The 17,536-nt window shown below is 44.5% G+C and overlaps 1 protein-coding gene across 3 annotated transcripts in view; it reads right to left on the reverse strand.

Annotated features, from left to right (window-relative positions):
• The window catches only part of PRDM6 (PR/SET domain 6), a 100,374-nt gene extending 83,052 nt beyond the window's left edge, over positions 1–17,322 (reverse strand). For 2 of the 3 annotated variants that reach the window (XM_035099523.3, XM_060280135.2), the window contains exons 1-2: positions 17,047–17,182; positions 15,891–16,453 (exon numbers count right to left, since the gene is read on the reverse strand). In XM_035099523.3, the coding sequence (XP_034955414.3) occupies positions 15,891–16,443 (553 nt within the window). In that variant the 5' untranslated portion in view covers positions 16,444–16,453; positions 17,047–17,182. Of the gene's footprint in view, positions 1–15,890; positions 16,454–17,046 lie in introns of all 3 variants that reach the window. The other variant, XM_035099522.3, reaches the window with a different exon arrangement.
• Between the last annotated feature and the right edge of the window lie 214 nt (positions 17,323–17,536).

Here is a 17,536-nt window from a genome sequence, read left to right on the forward strand (position 1 = left end):
ATGCAGCCCAGAGTGGACACCATCCTAGATAGGAAAATAGCTCAATAACATGTTTTCCACTACAAAGGGGTGGAAATTCAAGTAAGCCTACCCCATGGGGAGGGGGGATGCAATTTTACAGTATTTGTTTGAAAGCATTTATGAACCACTTAATAGTTTTAAAAATCTCTAATCAGTATACAACATAAGAGCAATAAACAATATCATTAAAACAAAAATATAACATAAAACCAGTAAAAGAATAGAATAAAAGCATATAAACAGAGTTTCAGAGAATTCAAACAAATAAAAACAGAGCCTGGTTTCATGGGTCAGGGAAAGCTTGGCACTATCATTTGATTTATACTAATCGTCTTTAAGCAAAATCAATAATAAACCCAATTGATTGTTCCTTATAAAGAATGAACTCATGCTGGCTAGCCCCAAAACTAAACTTGTAACCATTCTCTCCCCCCCCAAAAAAACCCTCCCTCTAACCTTTCATTATAGCCTGTTTAGGATTTCCTTTACTGTATGAATCTGGGGGGGGGGTCCTTGTTGGAAAGTCTTAAGATTTAGGAAATGACTGATCAAGATTTCAGTTACTTTTCAGAGCAGACCCTTGATTCTCGAATAATTTGTTCCCTGCTGACAATCTTTTAGATGTGTAACCTCCTCCCAGCTTCCTGATTATTAATGGCTCTCTTGGAGACACCATGTCTACTGAACAGCTTCAATTAAATGAAGCCAAAGCATCTTTTTTACTCCAGCCAGGCAGCTTTAAGCTGAAACTTCTGCACTCTGCCACGAGATATGTAACATCATTCACTTTTACACATACATGAGGGTTTTAGAACCTCTGATAAAACATTAAAATATGAGATAGGTATACATGCTGGAATCAATAGCTTTTGGGGGGACTCTTTGCTCCTTTCCTGTACAATAAAGATGAGTACTGTATTACAATTGGGGGGGGGCTGTAACTACATAAATGCCAATTGTTTCACAGCTCTAAGAGTAGATTCCACCTGTGGAAACTATGCTAATAGACGTTAAATAAACAAATAAACGAGTGATCTGCTTGACTTATGTAAAGAATGTGCTTGCTTTAAGCATTTTCCTTATTTATACTGAAACTGCATATCCAGAAAGACTGACATGGTTTCTGTAGCCAGAATTGCTAGCATATATAGTCATAAAATTATTATAAATGTCTTGGCTATTTACTCTGAACACTATCTAAGCAACAAGCATTACTCATGATGTAATATAAACCCAACTTTACAATTTGCTGAATTCTACTATATTCCAAAAGGCATTCCAAGATTATCTGAGTACATAATTATCTTCTGAATAGATGTTTGCCTTGATTTCAGAGTAGGTTTGTAAAACTGAATTTTACAGTATTTTTAATTGTGTCCCCAGTATTTATAATGCTGTTTAAATGCTGACCACCATGTTCCATTTTTTTAAAAAAGCATACCATTCAAATCCTAAATTCATTATTTGGAAGTAACTGAAATAGTTCTGCTCAAGTATTTAGGAATCAAGCCTACCTCTAAATGAGTTTATGCATACATTTCATTCAGATTAATTGAAAACTAAATGTAAGGTGGCCTAGTCCCACTCACTGTAAAGTAGCAGCTCCTATTATCTTCAGTAGAATTTGCATCACACAATTCATAGCATGGATAAAAATTGTATTAATTTTAGTTAACACTACTTCTAAGCAGTGTGCACTAAGAAACTATACAGATGTACATCTAAATCTAACATGCACAGTGTATAAGTCTGTTCCACTGAAATCAGCCTCCTTACCTGATGTATAAAGACTGTTTTTTGCAATGTGATTTTTTTAAAAAATAAAAAAACAAAATACATTTGGTGTAAATGGTGCAATTAGCCTTTTGGCTACAGCTATACAGATCAGAAAGATGTGCAATTTATCTGCTCCCTGGTCCATTTACAAGAAACTAGAATCTACACATGTTATACACTGCTCAGGACAGAGATTAGTATTTCCCTTTAAAAAAAGAAAAGGGAGAAACGACTCATTTCCAAGGAAATAGAAATGGGGGGGGGCTACATTTCAAAGCAAACAAAGTGATACAAAGGAAGAGATCAACAATCTATCTGTTTGTATGAATAATCATTTATAAAGAGAAAACTGCAACACAGGCCACAATTTGATTAACTGCATTTATCAAGAGAAAATTATAATAGTCCAAACTTGCAATTAGATGTAGAGAAATCCAAGAATCTTGAAACCAGAATATTTGTATTGAGGTTCCTTAAGGTGCATGTGAAATTGCTACCGTGACTTTGACATAAATAACAGAACAAGTCTGATATTTTCAGAAGATCTGTCATGAAGGGCAACAAAGAGTCAGAGACATGTGGAACTGCTTCTTCCCTGTACAGTGGTACCTCGGGTTACAGACGCTTCAGGTTACAGACTCCACTAACCCAGAAATAGTACCTTGGGTTCAGGACCATCTTAAGCCTATCTGGCGCCGTGGTTCAAAGATCCCTCTGGCGCTCCCCCCCCCCATTTCCCAGGGTTGCTGACCGCAGGGAAGCGGAGGCTCTGGGCACGGCACCCTCGCCCACTGAAGCAGCACCGTGCCTGGAGCCTCCGCCTCTTCCCTGGTGCCCATGCCGCGGTGGCCACGGCAGGTAGAGGCTCCAGGCATGGCACTGCTTCGGCACGGCAGGTGAGAGCAGTGAGCTGATGCCAGGAGGCACTGTGTCCAGCCTCCGCCTCTTCCCAGGCGCCCTCCAGAACTCGTCTAGAACTTTGCGCCCTGGTGCCCCCGCCACTTGCCTCTATGGGCAAGACTTGGGTTAAGAACTTTGCTTCAGGATGAGAACAGAAATCGTGCGGTGGCAGTGCAGCGGCAGCAGGAGGCCCCATTAGCTAAAGTGGTACTTCAGGTTAAGAACAGTTTCAGGTTAAGAACGGACAGCCAGAACAAATTAAGTTCTTAACCCGAGGTACCACTGTATCTTGACTACAGAACTAACTCTTGAAACTAGAAGGAGCTGTTCTGTTTACTTCAGTAGGCTTTTTGAACAGGCTCCTAATCAGCTAGAGGAAATGGTAGAAGATTGTCACAATATATTGGATAGACAATAAAATAGTGGCAACTTTTATTTCGGGGGGGAAATTACTCTGTAAATTAAGAAATAAGTTGCAGTTCAAGCATTTGAATGGGGTTCATGGTACATTTTAAGGCTGCGATCCTATACACACACTTTCCTAGGGATAAGTTCCCATTAAACTGAATGAGACTCACTTCTGAGTAGACAGAATTGCACTGCAAAAGTCTCATGCAAGAATTTACACTTACAGCACAGTCCTATTCATATCTACTCAAAAGTAAGTCCCACTGAGGTCAATAGAGCTTACTCCCAAGTAAGTGTGTATAGAATTGCAGCCTTGAACCACTATATATTTATTTCAAGAGTAATTTTGCTGGTGTGAATTGGCATTACTGGCATAAACAAATGGGGATTTTGATCGAAGATCACTTGGTGGTGGTGGGGAATATCCCAAAATGTTTAAAAGGAATTCACATTATTCTTCCTTAAATCCCCACATTGTGTCAATAGGAGAATGAAAAGAGAGAGAAAATTTATCATTTCCTGGGGGAACTGTTAACAAAGGTTTCTTACATGATCCTCTTAGGAAGAATCAGTTGTAAACAAATCAAAACAAAAACCCAAATACATTAGGGTTGTCAGTGAATTAGAGGTTTTTAGTCGATTAACTGTCGTGTTTTTTTACCAATTAATCAATTAATTAACTGGATGCAGTAAACATTACACTTCCTCAACAGAGATCATAGCAGTTAATGACAATAAAAAATTGTTCTTGATATGCACAATGATTCCGAGCATGCTTACTCAGAAGTAAATCCCATGGAGTTCAGCAGGCTTTACTTCCAAGAAAGGACTGCTGCAATCCACCAAACTCAAGTCTGACTGAACTCAGTGTAAGTTACTTCTCAGTAAACATACAAACTTTTGTGCTACATACTTTACTGCTTAGAAACGCAGCATAACAACTATGTCAGAATTAAAAACAATAGGTGGATTGGACCCCACATAATTTGAGTCAGACCCATTCGGTCCATCTAGCTCAGTGCTGTTTCACCAACTGCCAGTAGCTCTCCAGGGTTTCAGGCAGGGTTCTCTTCCAGCCTTACCTAGAGATACTGGGAATTGAAGCTGAGACCTTCTGCACGCAAGGCAGGTGCTCTCCACTGAGCTTCCCACCGGCAAGGTTTTACAATAAGAATATATATAGAAGTCATTATTGTTGGCCAGTGCTTTTTGTTTAAAAACAACCCAACAACACTAGAAGTCATTGAATTGGCTACTAATAAAACTAATAAAGCGGCCGGCGCTGTGGTCTAACCCCCTGATCCTAGGGCTTGCCGATCAGAAGGTTGGTGGTTCGAATCCCCGCGACGAGGTGAGCTCCCATTGTTCGGTCCCAGCTTCTGCCCACCCAGCAGTTCAAAAGCATGTCAAAGTGCAAGTAGATAAATAGGTACCACTCCGGCAGGAAGGTAAACGGCGTTTCCGTGCACTGCTCTGGTTCGCCAGAAGCGGCTTAGTCATGCTGACCACATGACCTGAACTGGACCTAACGGTCAGGGGTACCTTTACCTTTAAAATATGTTAACTTCTCTTATCCATTAATAGTTTTATCCCTTCCGTCTTAAAATGTGTTTCTCTACCGTCCCAATTTCACAAACAAGGAATGCCTTGTGTTATCTGTTATTTAACTATTCGAACATACCTGCACAAATAAATAGCAGTAAATAGTCTCAAATCCAACAGTCAATTTTCAACAATACAGTACATAAAGACCATCATCCAATAAAAATAAAAACATCTAAATATACGGGCGGCCTTTGGTCTTGAATTTCAGCAGCTCCCTGTGTGAGGTCAAACTTTGGCGCGCCCCCCCCAACCTCTCACCTTCTGTTCTGCATGTGCATTACATCATAGTTGTGATGCCCTGCAGTCACCCCTCAGCTCAGTGCAGGGAAACCAGCACCCAATCTGCCTTTGGAAAATACTTGTGATACTGCTATGCAACGAGCCAACCACTCACTAAATCTTAAAGCGTTTGGCATCTAAAGTTGTGTTATACAAAAGTCAGCTAATCTATGGCAACATACACAATCAAGCATTTTCACATACTACACAAAAATTTCAAAAAAAAATTACATTTTTGAGTTTCTTTCATACCATGTGTGAATGTTGTCAGGGTAAGAAAGAAAGCAAAATCAAACACACATTTTTACTCAGTGTGTATTTTATATTAACCATACTTTTCCGTGTGTAAGACTAGGTTTTTTTACTTTAAAATAAGGTTAAAAATCTGGGGGTGTCTTATACACGGATAGTGCATATGCCCATTTTCTAAATTTGGGGTCCTCAAAAGTAGGGGGTGTCTTATACGGTACATTATGTATTAACTAAAGCAAATTCAATTCAGTCCCATCTGTGAAGTTTAAATGAATTTTATGGGTAAATTTTTAATAGACACTGGAACAGTTTGTATAACTGCTCAACACTAAAGAGTTGGTTGAAATCTATATATTTACTTCATTTCTAACTCACACAAACCTTGAGCAAAAGATGGTTGAGTTTTTTCAACACAAAAAGCCAGGTTATCTTAAACGTACATAAAATATGAAGCTAAAACTAAACAAAATATACAAAACAATATCACATCTTGGGGCACGAACAATTCCTACTTTTAATAAAACTGGGTACACAACTTTTTGGAAACATTCAGGGTCAGACATCTGGGGCAAGACGGCTTCTGAAACAAAATGAAACCTTCAATCATGCCTCCCAAAACAACCTTGGTATTTTTATATAAAGCATCAATAGGATCAGATGATCAGCGATTCCTCCTTTAGTTTTCACAAGTATGCATTTTTGTAAGACAAAACTGCATGGGAACTGTGTTAGACAAGAAGTGTCTGTTCTTGACATAGCTATAGAGCAGGCATAGGCAAACTCGGCCCTCCAGATGTTTTGGGACTACAATTCCCATCATCCCTGACCACCGGTCCTGTTAGCTAGGGATGATGGGAGTTGTAGTCCCAAAACATCTGGAGGGTCGAGTTTGCCTATGCCTGCTATAGAGTAAGGGTGGAGAACCTCCCCCCAACTAGATATTACTGGATTTCTACTCCAATCATCCCTCACCATTGGCCATCCTGGCTGGGCTGCTGCGAGTTGGAGATCAACAATATCTGAAGGACCCATAGGTTCCCCATGCCAGATTTAGACCTTCTCACTTGAGCTGTTTCTGGTGACCTGTCTTCCTACAGTTTTTCAGCTGATCTGCCCCTGTGTCTATTCTTTCTTTTTTAAAACAAGCTAACAAAAAAAAACCCCCAAGATATGAAATGCAACCACACGTTTCAAGTATCATCTAGCTCTGCCCGAATTGGGCAATCTGATTTTCACTAGCTGAACTTTAACACGGTACAGTGGAACCTCGGTTTATGAACACCTCGGTTTATGAATTTTCGGTTTATGAACGCCACGGACCCATCTGGAACGGATTAATTCACTTTCCATTACTTTTAATGGGAAAGTTCGCTTCAGTTTATGAACGCTTCAGTTTATGAACAGACTTCCGGAACCAATTACACCCATGTTTCAGTTTATGAACGCTTCAGTTTAAGTACTCCGCGGACCCGTCTGGAACGGATTAATCCACTTTCCATTACTTTCAATGGGAAAGTTCGCTTCAGTTTATGAACGGTTACTCCACGGACCGTCTGGAACGGATTAATCCACTTTCAATTACTTTCAATGGGAAAGTTCACTTCAGTTTATGAACGCTTCAGTTTATGAACAGACTTCCAGAACCAATTGTGTTCATAAACCGAGGTACCACTGTACTAAACATAAATACAATACTAAGGAGTGAAAGCAAAGTGAAAGCCATAAAAAATGAAAACAAGAAAAGAGTGTTCCAGTTACCTCTTGATAATGTGCCATGCTGCTCAAAAGAAATCTGAATTTGTCTTTAAAAAGTAAGAAATGCATAGGTGCCCTTAGGTCCAGGATACTGTAAATCTTTGACCTACGGCCACTAATGTATTCTTTGTGCATTTCCCCCTTGTTGATAGTATGCATGCATATTCCTTTACCCTGGATAATTTTGCTAAAACGTGATGATAAAGAAGTTGCTATTCACTAGTCACAGAAAGCAAATACCTAGCACTTCATATTCATGAGAGAACTTGTTAATTGAGAATATATTCTGACTTGTTTGCAGCGCAGTTAACTGATGCTGCAATCAAAAAGTATTACTCCAGTGCCTTTACTTGTCATAGAATTGTAGAGTTGGAAGGGATGCTGAGCATCATCTAGTCTGACCCCCTGCAATGCAGGAATATGCAGCTGTCCTATACGGGGATCGAACCTGTAACCTTGGTGTCAATTTCCTTATTCCTAAAAGTCTGATCTTTTGGGGAAGCAGATTTGTTGCCAAGACTATAACCATCAACTATAACTTCACAACCTGAATGTGATTGAATCCCACCCAAAAATAGCAGCCAAAGAGTGTCATGAGTTCATTTATTTTTTATGAATTGTACTCAGCGCTCCCCAACTTCAAACACATACTCCTGATTGTATGTACTGTACAACTTTTCTGAACAGCCAAGTTGAAAACAATTTGCCACAAACTGTCCAATTCTTAAACCGAACAACTTCCCTCTCTCCCAAAGTCCTGCCCTATGTAAGAGGTAAACTTTGAGGCTAGCCTGCCTTTCAATTTATTAACAAATAAGTTTTCTGTACTAGCTGTGTTAACTCAAGATTATCTCCAGAAATGTGTCTTGTAGTCAAAAAATGGCAAGATAATTATAGAGATTTAATTTGCAATTCATACCTCTAGGGTATTTTCACTTGCTAATATTTCGTTGAAAAACTATGACTCCAAAAATCACAATAAATCACTTGTAAATGAAAAAAAAACCCAAGCCTTCAAGGACGCTTTTTTTTTTAATTATTATTTCTCAAACAGGAGTCCCCACCCTGAATATCATTATCACCAACCAACTTCTGAAACTGAGGAAGTTTCAAAAGGACTTTGTGATCTGGGATGGGTTTTTCCTTTTTCCTATACATGACTTGACTAACAACTACATACAACAATATTGTTTTTTGCAATTACAAACCACCCAAAGTTTTCAGGTACCATCGGACGGCAATGTAATAACGCATTACCAGCTAATAACTACAGGAACCCAACATTTTCTTATTCTTTGATATTTTGCACTTGCGGGTGTTTGATATTTATTTATAATTTGATATTCAAGTTACGTCTGAAGGGGCCCAAGGTTGGCCAACATCCCCTGAACATCTAAAAAAAGCAATTATCCTACACCTACACAAACCTTATAACAGGTCAACCCTCCCACCAGATGTAGGTGGTGGAAAGAACAACTACCAGACTTTTAGGAGACATCTGAAGGCAGCCCTGTTTAGGGAAGCTTTTAATGTTTGAAGGACTATTGTATTTTAATATTCTGTTGGAAGCCGCCCAGAGTGGCTGGGGAAACCCAGCCAGATGGGCGGGGTATAAATAATAAATTAATTTATTATTATTATTATTATTATTATTATTATTATTATTATTATTATGTACCTGTGGTTTTGGTACGCAGGTGGCGTTGTGGGTTAAAACACAGAGCCTACGGCTTGCCGCTTTACCTGTGGTTTAAAAAGTCTTCTCCATTTTGCGCCTCGTGCTGTTGTACTGATGTGAAAAAGAGGGCGAGGGGAAATAAAAATAATAAAAAGATTGGGGGTGGCGGCAAAGAGGCACCCCAGTGTGTCGCCCCACATAGCCGGGAAAGGGAGGCCCGTTCTGGGAAACCTGAGGAGGAGTCCCATTACCTGAAAGAGAGTCAGGAAAGCCGAGTCACTAGGCCTCTTCGGAGGCCCAAACGCAAGCAAGGCCTGCTTTTTCGAGGGAAACAGGCCTTCCTTTGGGCTCCTCTTGGGGACGCCCTCGTGCCCTTCTGTGCGCCGCCCGAAGAAACGCCCTCAGAGGGGAAACTCTGTCGCCCGGCTCAGCGGCCCAGGGGCGAAGAAGGGACCCCGGAAAGGCGGCTCGGCTTCTCCCTCAGTCACTCCGCGCGAGGAGCGCGCCGAATGCGCGTTGGAGGCGGAGGCGGCGCCACGTGGTCCTTATAGGTCAAGCTGCTCTTGGCCACCTGAGCCCCAGGTGCTTCCCCGCTTCGTGGCCTGCCGCGGAAGCAGCGCGCAGGCAGGGAAGGGGGAGAGCGCAGGTGGTGTAGATCTAATCCTAAAGAGATCCCTGAATCTCATGGGCGATGCAAAATTCACGTTTTCCCAGGAAAGAATAAAGAGATCCATAGGAGGCCCCCCATGAAATATGTGAGCCCCCCCCCAAAAAAAATAGTGCGCGCGCGCCGCCTCTTGTGATCGATTATGCGGAGCGATTATCACCTCTCCCCTAATATTTGATTATGTGATTATTACCACCACCACCCAATATTTTATTCAAGTCAGCACCCCTGGGCTGAAAAGGTCGGTTATCTAGCGGGGAGTTATCTGCCCTGTTTTATTATGAGCCTCCTCCGCCGTACCGACTGATCGGGCTGCCCATCAGGTGCGGTTGATTAGACGGGTTCTCTCCAAATCCGAGTACTGTAGCTCACACAAGAGAAGTTTTGTAAGAGAAGTTTTGGTGGGCACTGTTATGCATATCAAAATAAATGCTGATGATTTGCAATGTAGAGAAGCAATTTTAACATAAGTGAGCCTTCCCATTTCAGGAAATTAAATCATTACAGTATGCTTAACGGGGGTGGGGGTGGGGGGGTCCATTGCGCGCTTGCCACGCCACTGCCTCCGTTTAAGTGTGTGCATATATACTGTAGTAGGAACCATCTGATTAGTTTCTTACCGTAGTTGTTTTACTGGGGCGGGGGGGGGGGATAAGGGAAGGGAAATGAATGAGAAGAGGAGAGACCACGATTCAAGCGGCTTTTGTGCGAAGCCATGTGATATGCTGGGGAAATGCGTGTGGATAGAGCGCGTGTGTATTTTGTGTGTGTATCTCGCCTCCTTCGATCGCGCGTATGAATGAATTAAATTTCGGTGTCAGGTATCAGAAGGTTACGAGAATATTGTGTGTAGATAAACCTTGCCACCCCCTTGGCCCTGGGGGAGCCCCATATACAATGTGCAGATGATGAATGGGCTTTGGGAGAGGAGATCGAAGCGAGGGCCGCATTGCCTCCACTCTCTCCTACAAAACTATAGGGCAATTAATTGTGCCTTGTCCCCTCATCCTTCATCTCCTTGTGGCACATATCGATGGAGATTACTGCTGATGGACCATTTTATCACCTTAAATAAACAGTCACCACCTTTTCTAACCTCAATCTAATATATGGGCCGCGAGCTGCTCTCTTTAAGGGTGCTGCTGCTGCCGCCGCCGGCGAAACGAATGATGGAAAGTAGCTAAATCAGAGGCGTTAGTAGCAATTTGGGAAAATGCGGATTTAAAACGTAAAAGGCAGGGGACGGTCCACATTTCGCAGAGCGTTGCTGCGGGCAAACGCTCCTGTCGTTCGATCCAATAGGACGGACAATACAACTGCTCTCTTGCATTAGTTTGACACGATTCAGAGCAGCTGGGGTCAGAAAGATCCTTTTCTTTGTTGTCGGCGTTTCAATGCAAGGGAGGAAGAAGAGGCGCGCCACCTCCAGTTCCGAAAGATGCAGCGTAAGGACATAAAACACTGGTCTCTGTTGCGATCCTAAAGATCATGTCGCCTCAAACCCAAAATCACTGTCATAGTTCCATTCCGAATTAATTAATGCGGAGTAGGTTTCATCCTTTATTCTTCACGTCACGAGATTTAAAAATGAATTAAAAATAGGTAAGAATCGAAACATTTACCCCCTAAAGTGAGTAGGAGCGAGACATTTCAAAGACTTTGACGTCAAATCCCAGCTGGAGTTATTTGATTTGAATGTCAGCCTTCAGTAAAAAAAAAAAATCTGGCATATCACACATGACCACAAAAAGCATTTGAGCCTCTTTTTGTGCCTCGTGTGAAGTTTGTTCATACAAGATAGAAGCTTGAAAAGAGGTTTAAAGTGGAAGGCGCATTCTGGCGAAGACAGATTTATTTGGCAGTCGCCTTTAAGACCAATACAAGCTTCAGGCGTGAAAACGCCCTAACTTGGTCTCATAGGCGTGAATCTAGCCATTAAAATGCACAACTGCCGCTTTATTTAAGCAAAATCCCATTTGATTTCCAATCCTAATGAGTCAGACTGTGACAATTTATTAGCTAGAAATGTCTCCACTTGAAACAATAACATAAATCACTTTTCCTTTTTTTCCCCTTAAAAAAAATACCCTCAAACAGATCCTCTTTGAAAATTGACTCCTGGCTAGTACCTATTGAATATTCTTTCAAATAATCTATATCTGTGATTGAGGAGTCCTAAATTAGTTAAAACCTACTCTACCCAAACAGAACACACAGTGAAAAAGTAGAATATTTTGCTTTACATTTAGGCACAATATGAATTCAGAAAAAAATAGCCATTCGTGGTACATATCGGAATGTCCACAGGTATTCTCACACTAGGATGCTCATCATCTCTACTTTATGACTTTTAAAACAGTACTATACAATAAAAGATATTCAGGGGAAACTAATAGTCTTCTGCATTATTCCATTTGCAATTAGCATATGTCGATATTAGTCATAATGATAGTCAAAGGTTGACGGAATCTGGTTATGTGAGATACAGTGCAGCAAGCTATATGTCTCCGACACAAACTTCATTATCCTTTAAAATTATGGTACATATTCGGACCACAGGGCATCTGGACTGAACAAGGTTTACCAGCATCGAGTTAGGTGTCCCAGTTAAGCCAAACGACTTGGGCCCAGTGAGGCTGAGTCTGCTATCGTTACTTGGAACCTTCAGTGGACAAGAGACCCATGGAAATGTGTATATGTGCTTCAGATAAGAGTGCAAAATCCAATAACTTGCCGTAGTTCGATTACAAGGGCAAACTGTGCATTTTTAATTTACTGGACTCTCCACTTTTTAAATAATGTGAGAGAGTTTCTGGTCAATCAACATGAAATTAATGGGAGGCGAGGTCGGACAAATGGAGCTAAAATCAACTCCAACAGGTCATCGTGTTCCGTACTTCCCACCCCCACCCTTCCAGATCTGCTATGTTTCTGGCGCAGAACTTCAGAATTTCGGGAACCCGTTCCAAAAACCAGCGCGCTTTCACAAGATGAGGGCTGAGAGCTCGCTTTAGTGTAGAATGCGTCACTTGTGCATGCTGTTACGGCGGGCACGTCGCGTGTACAGCTAGCCAATGGGCACATTCAAAACAGGAGGCGCGCGAAATTGCAAAGCAAAACCAACTCTCCACAACCAGCAGCCTGTGAAAAGAACTCCAAAGGCGCATTAATGTGAGCTGGACTACAGTTCTATGATTCTCTTTAGCCTCTGCTGCAGTCATCCCTGGCCAAATAACTGCTTCCATAGCCCAGCGATCTCCGCTGCAAATCAAAACTAGTCCCAAACCACTCTCTGGCCAAGGATCTTCACTTTCCCGTGCCGAATCCTTTTATCTTTTGACCGTCCCCATATCCTCTGAAAAGGATCCTCCTCTCCTTATTTGTGAACTCTGGAAAGGCACCACTTCAGTTCTCAGACAGAAACGAGAGATACCAGACCACAAGACGCGTGGGAAGAGGGTTTTGTGGCACATCCAGGGGGTGGAGGGGTGGGGGGGGGAGAGGAGAAACAGGCGGGCTCACTAACAATAGGCTCGACCCACCACCCCTCGACACAGCCCCGAGCCCTTGGAGCTCGGGCGAGATGGTCTGGGCAAACCCTGAGGTTGTGCGTTTGAAACTGGGAAGGAACTCAGTTCGGCGCTGCTTCCAAAGAAATCGGGACGGGCTCATTGGGGTTGTGGAGCAGATTAGGAGCCCAGCCTAGAACTAGGCGCGCTCCAGTTCCTTGGCACGACAGGGCTTGAACCCGCGTGGAGCTGCGGTCGCCAGCAAATCCGACAGTTCCTCGCAGCGTCGCGATCCCGCGTGGACCACGTGGAGTAATTTACCGCTGGCCTTTACAAAGCTCTTTCTCTAAGTGCTGGGGAGGGAAGCACGAATTGGCTCAGCAGCCCTGCCCTTTCTGAGGTCACCCTTTGTTTTACCTTTCCTGCGCTTTTGCAAGCCCTTTATCTTCTAGATTTACCGAGCTCTGTCTCTGAAAAGTAAGCCGCGTACTGTAGGCCATTAAAAGCGCGTTTCAGAGCCCATTAATTTATGAGTCTGTAATTTATGGGAGCAGATTTTCTCTCTCTCTCCGCCCGAGAAAACACGGGCTGCGTCGGCTCTGGAGGCAAACGATGCGTTGAATCGCTCAGGTATCCCACAGTCCATGAGCGGGATCGCGAAACCTTTGCGCTTTGCGACACCGGGGCGAACCGAAAACCCACTTTGCTGTTAAATGTCACATTTAATGTGAAAGGTTCCGGCTGCAATCCTAAACACGCTTGCAACTGGAGAGTAAGCCCCATTGAACTCCATGGGGCTCACATCTGGGGAAACATGCATATAGGATTGCGCTGTAAGGCTGCAATCCTATACCTGCCAGATCTTGGTAGCATCGTTTAGGGTTTCTGAGGCCGAGTAAGCAGGAGGATGTTGATGCAGGGCTCTGGTCCTATGAATACTCACCTGGGCTTAATCCGCGCTGAAACCAGTGGTCCTTACTTCCGAGTAAAAGTGCATAGGATCCGACGGATCCTCGCCAGATTCAAAATACACAGAAGTAAATTCAGTGCGGCTTATTGCTAAGGAACTCTGTGTTTCGTGACATTGTTTCAATTAAAAAGAACCACCCGCGTTACTATTAGCACTGGGAAGTTTCCTCAACTCGTTGGAAAAAATATATAAAAACTTTCTAAATTACATTGAAATTGCATTTTTCCTGCTCCATGCACTGACAAGTTAAACCGGACTATTTATGTTTAAACCGATTTCCAGCCCATTTACGTCCAGGTTCAGCAAGGTTTAGAATGCAAGCACTTCTGCTTAAACAAGTTGCGGTTTTCTTTCCGCCAGTCCTTGCAAAGTCTCTGCGCTTGCCTCTTTCATCCCAAAGCACATTTACTCCAAATCTCCTCGTTTTCATAGCATTTGTTTTCATACAAATAGTGTGAGGATCGGTTGTAAGTTCATTCAAGTGCAAATATTAATGTTTAACCATATTTCGTGAAACTACAAAAATACTTTCTAAAAAAAACTTATTTCACCAGGAGAAATAGTGTTTATAAGCTACACATGTGCTATTGATAAGGTTGATTGCTGGTAACTATGCCAATAATAATACATAATGTTATCATAGCTGCCAAGTTATCCCTTTTTTACAGGGATTTTCCCTTATGCTGAATAGGCTTCCTCGCGAGAAAAGGGAAAACTTGGCAGCTATGAATGTTATTTAAGACAGCAGAAAAGATTCTAAGCAATTCCAAAGGCGTACAAGTAAAGGAACATGCTGTCATTGGGGAAAGGGTATTTGGTCAAATCCACACTTCAAGAAAGAAAAGTAACAGGGCAATCCTAGATGTGTCTACTGAAAAATAAGCCCTACTCCGTTTAAACTTACACCAGGGTAAGTGTGCATGAGGTTGCAGCCTAAATCTCACGAAGGTGGGCTTTTCGACTCCCCTGTTTTGTTTTATTTTAAGGTCACTGTGGCGGTTTCAGTAATTCTGAAATCCCCCATAGCATATTGGTTTTGACACCCAATTAGGCTTTTGACATTTATACTTTTGAAAACAAACTTCCTATGGAACGAACGTGCCTCGCCTTTGACGCTGGGAAGGCAAACCCAGTGGCGTTGTGCTACTGATATGCACAAGGGCCGAAGGGGAAAGGGTACGGTATTTCTAAAGGGGCAAAGAAAGCAGTTCCCTTATAAAAAGCAAAACTCCCCCCCCCCTCAATGTAGGAAAAACATATTCCACGCATTTTAGCTTTTCACACAATATTAAAATAAAAGATGTTCAATTTTTAAAGACAACAACAACCACCCTATTTTCAGTAAAGTTCTAGAAAACATTTGGTATGCAGCCGGTCACTCTCCAATCCTGCTCTAGCGCAAAGTCCTTCAGACGACCACAAAGTCCTGCCTTGGCAATGCCCCGTTGTTGGGAGTGGGACTTATTTCGGAGTGTGTGCTCTTCAGACTTTGGGGGAAGTTTCAAAGTTTCCCAGCGATCACTGGGGGACATTCTGCAACGAGAAGGCGCCTAAAGGCCGCATCTTGAAGTGTTTTATTTAGTTCCAATTATTACCGGTAATTCTAGGAGAGTCTGCGTGTGTTGGATGACCAATTCTGCTTGGGGTGCCCTTAATTTAGGCTGCAATCTCATGCACACAAAATCTCTGTGACTAAGCAGGGCTTAGTTTTGAGTCAAGGACTTAATATTAATATTATTATTAATAGTAGTAGTAGTAGTAGTAGTAGTAGTACCACGCTCATGTGACTGGGTTGCCCCAGGCACTCTGGGCGGTTTCCAGCATATATAAAAACATAACATTGCGCATTAAAAGCTTCCCCATAGGGCTGCCTTCTAAGGGTTATATAGTTACTCATCTCCTTGGCGTAAGCTCCTTCCATAAGCTCTCTTGAGTTCAGTGGCTCTCTCACTTTTGAGCGCGGGTCCTTCTTTCTCTCCCCGCCCCCCTAGTAAACATTTACACCCCAAACGTTAGCCAAAGTAGCCGTGCCCTGCCGCGCGTCGGGAAGGTTGAGTGGGGAGTACATACGGTTGTTGGGGTCCCCGGTGTGCTGGTTGAGCGGAATGATCTCCATGCGCTGCTGCCCATACAGGTAATAGTCCAACTCCTCGGCGGTGCAGCGAAACCTGGCGGGCGCCCTCTCGCCGCCCTTGGCCACCCCGCTGCCTCCGCTCAGGTCCTTGGTCTGCAGAAGGGCGACCGGGGCTCCCGTCGGGGACTCGGAGCTCTGGATCGGTCCAAAGACGGGGATCTGCGCCACCGGCAGCGCAGTCAAGCTGGCCAGGGAGGCGACGGCGCACGAAGACGGGGCGGACGACGGCGTGGAGGAGGAGGAGGAAGACGACGACGAAGAGGACAAGGAAGAGGACGAGGACGCCGCCGACGAGAGGGAGGCCGGCAGCGGGCGGAGGCTGTCAGCCTGGGGCTCGACGGCTCTTTCGGGCGCCTGGAGGTGACCTAGCAGCCCGGCGCCGCCTTTGAGCTGCTGGCTGCTGTGCGGGAACAGCTGCTGCCAGTGCTGGAGGTACGCGGGATCCACCTTGAGGAAAGCCGATCCACCGGGATCGCCGGGCTTCAGCATCTTTGCGAGCCTGGAGGAGAGAGAGGAGGAGAGGGAGAGGGGAGAGAAAGAGCGTGAGAGGTGCAGTCGAGACTTTGCGCTCCGCAAGGCATCCGGCGGTGAGTGGCTCAGAGTCTGAAGACAGCCAAGGATGCGACTCCCGACGGATTTCGACCCTCTCAGCAGCCACTCCGCGAGGAAGAGGACACGCATTTGGTGCCCGCCGACGGCTCAGCGTTTGGGGAGGGGGAGTGGAGAGGAAAGCGACCCCGGGGCACCCAGGGCCCCTCTTGCCAGGGATCTGGCATCCCCACCCCATTCCCAAATTGCTCCCAGGCCAGTAATATTCTGGATCGCGTTTGAACTACCCACCTTCTTCCGCCGCCCCACCCCGGACCACCCCATACTGCCAAGTTCTGGGACGAGGGAAGTCCCACGGACTTCCAAGGACCGAAGAGCGCACAGCGAAAGGGGAAACGCGCCAGGCCACTTTTTCTCCCCGGCGTCCCGGAGAGAAGTTGGCGAGCGGCGAGGTAACTTGAGCAAGAAGACGAAGGAGCCCGCCAGATCTCATACCCTGATCCCCCAGCCATCTACCCGCCCGCCCGGCCGCCTCTCCTTTACCTGGATCTCTTTCTGGGCTACCCGGATCTGAAGGCGGACAGGGCTCTTCTCGCCCCGAGGAGATCCAGGGTCGTTGAGGGGAAGGAAAGTGGGGGCGGCTGGATAGATGATGTTCCAGAAAAGCTAAGTTTAAGCAGCGGGAGAGGCGCCCGAGCGGGGTTCGGACGTGGGGAGGCTGTCCCGCGTGGAGATCTCCGGCGTCTTCCTCGCTGGCTCTCGCCTCGGCGCTCTACGGCAGGAGCGGCGGGGCTCCGCTGCGCTCGGCGCTCTGGCAGCCTTCGGGCGAGACACGTGGGTTTTACGACAGCACTAAACACAAGCGTGTGAGGGAGGCAGGAGGGAGAGGGAGGAGAGGGAGGGGGAAAGAGCGGCGGATCTGAGCGCTGGTTAAACTCGCACCACCCCCAGCCCTCCCCGCCGCGCGCAACCTCGCGTAGGTTAAGTTCAGAGCAGTCTGGTTCTGAACAGGGCGAGAACGCTGCTGCTGCTT

This window comes from Zootoca vivipara, chromosome 10, assembly GCF_965207765.1.
Source record: "Zootoca vivipara chromosome 10, rZooViv2.hap1.1, whole genome shotgun sequence".
Taxonomy (NCBI): domain Eukaryota; kingdom Metazoa; phylum Chordata; class Lepidosauria; order Squamata; family Lacertidae; genus Zootoca; species Zootoca vivipara.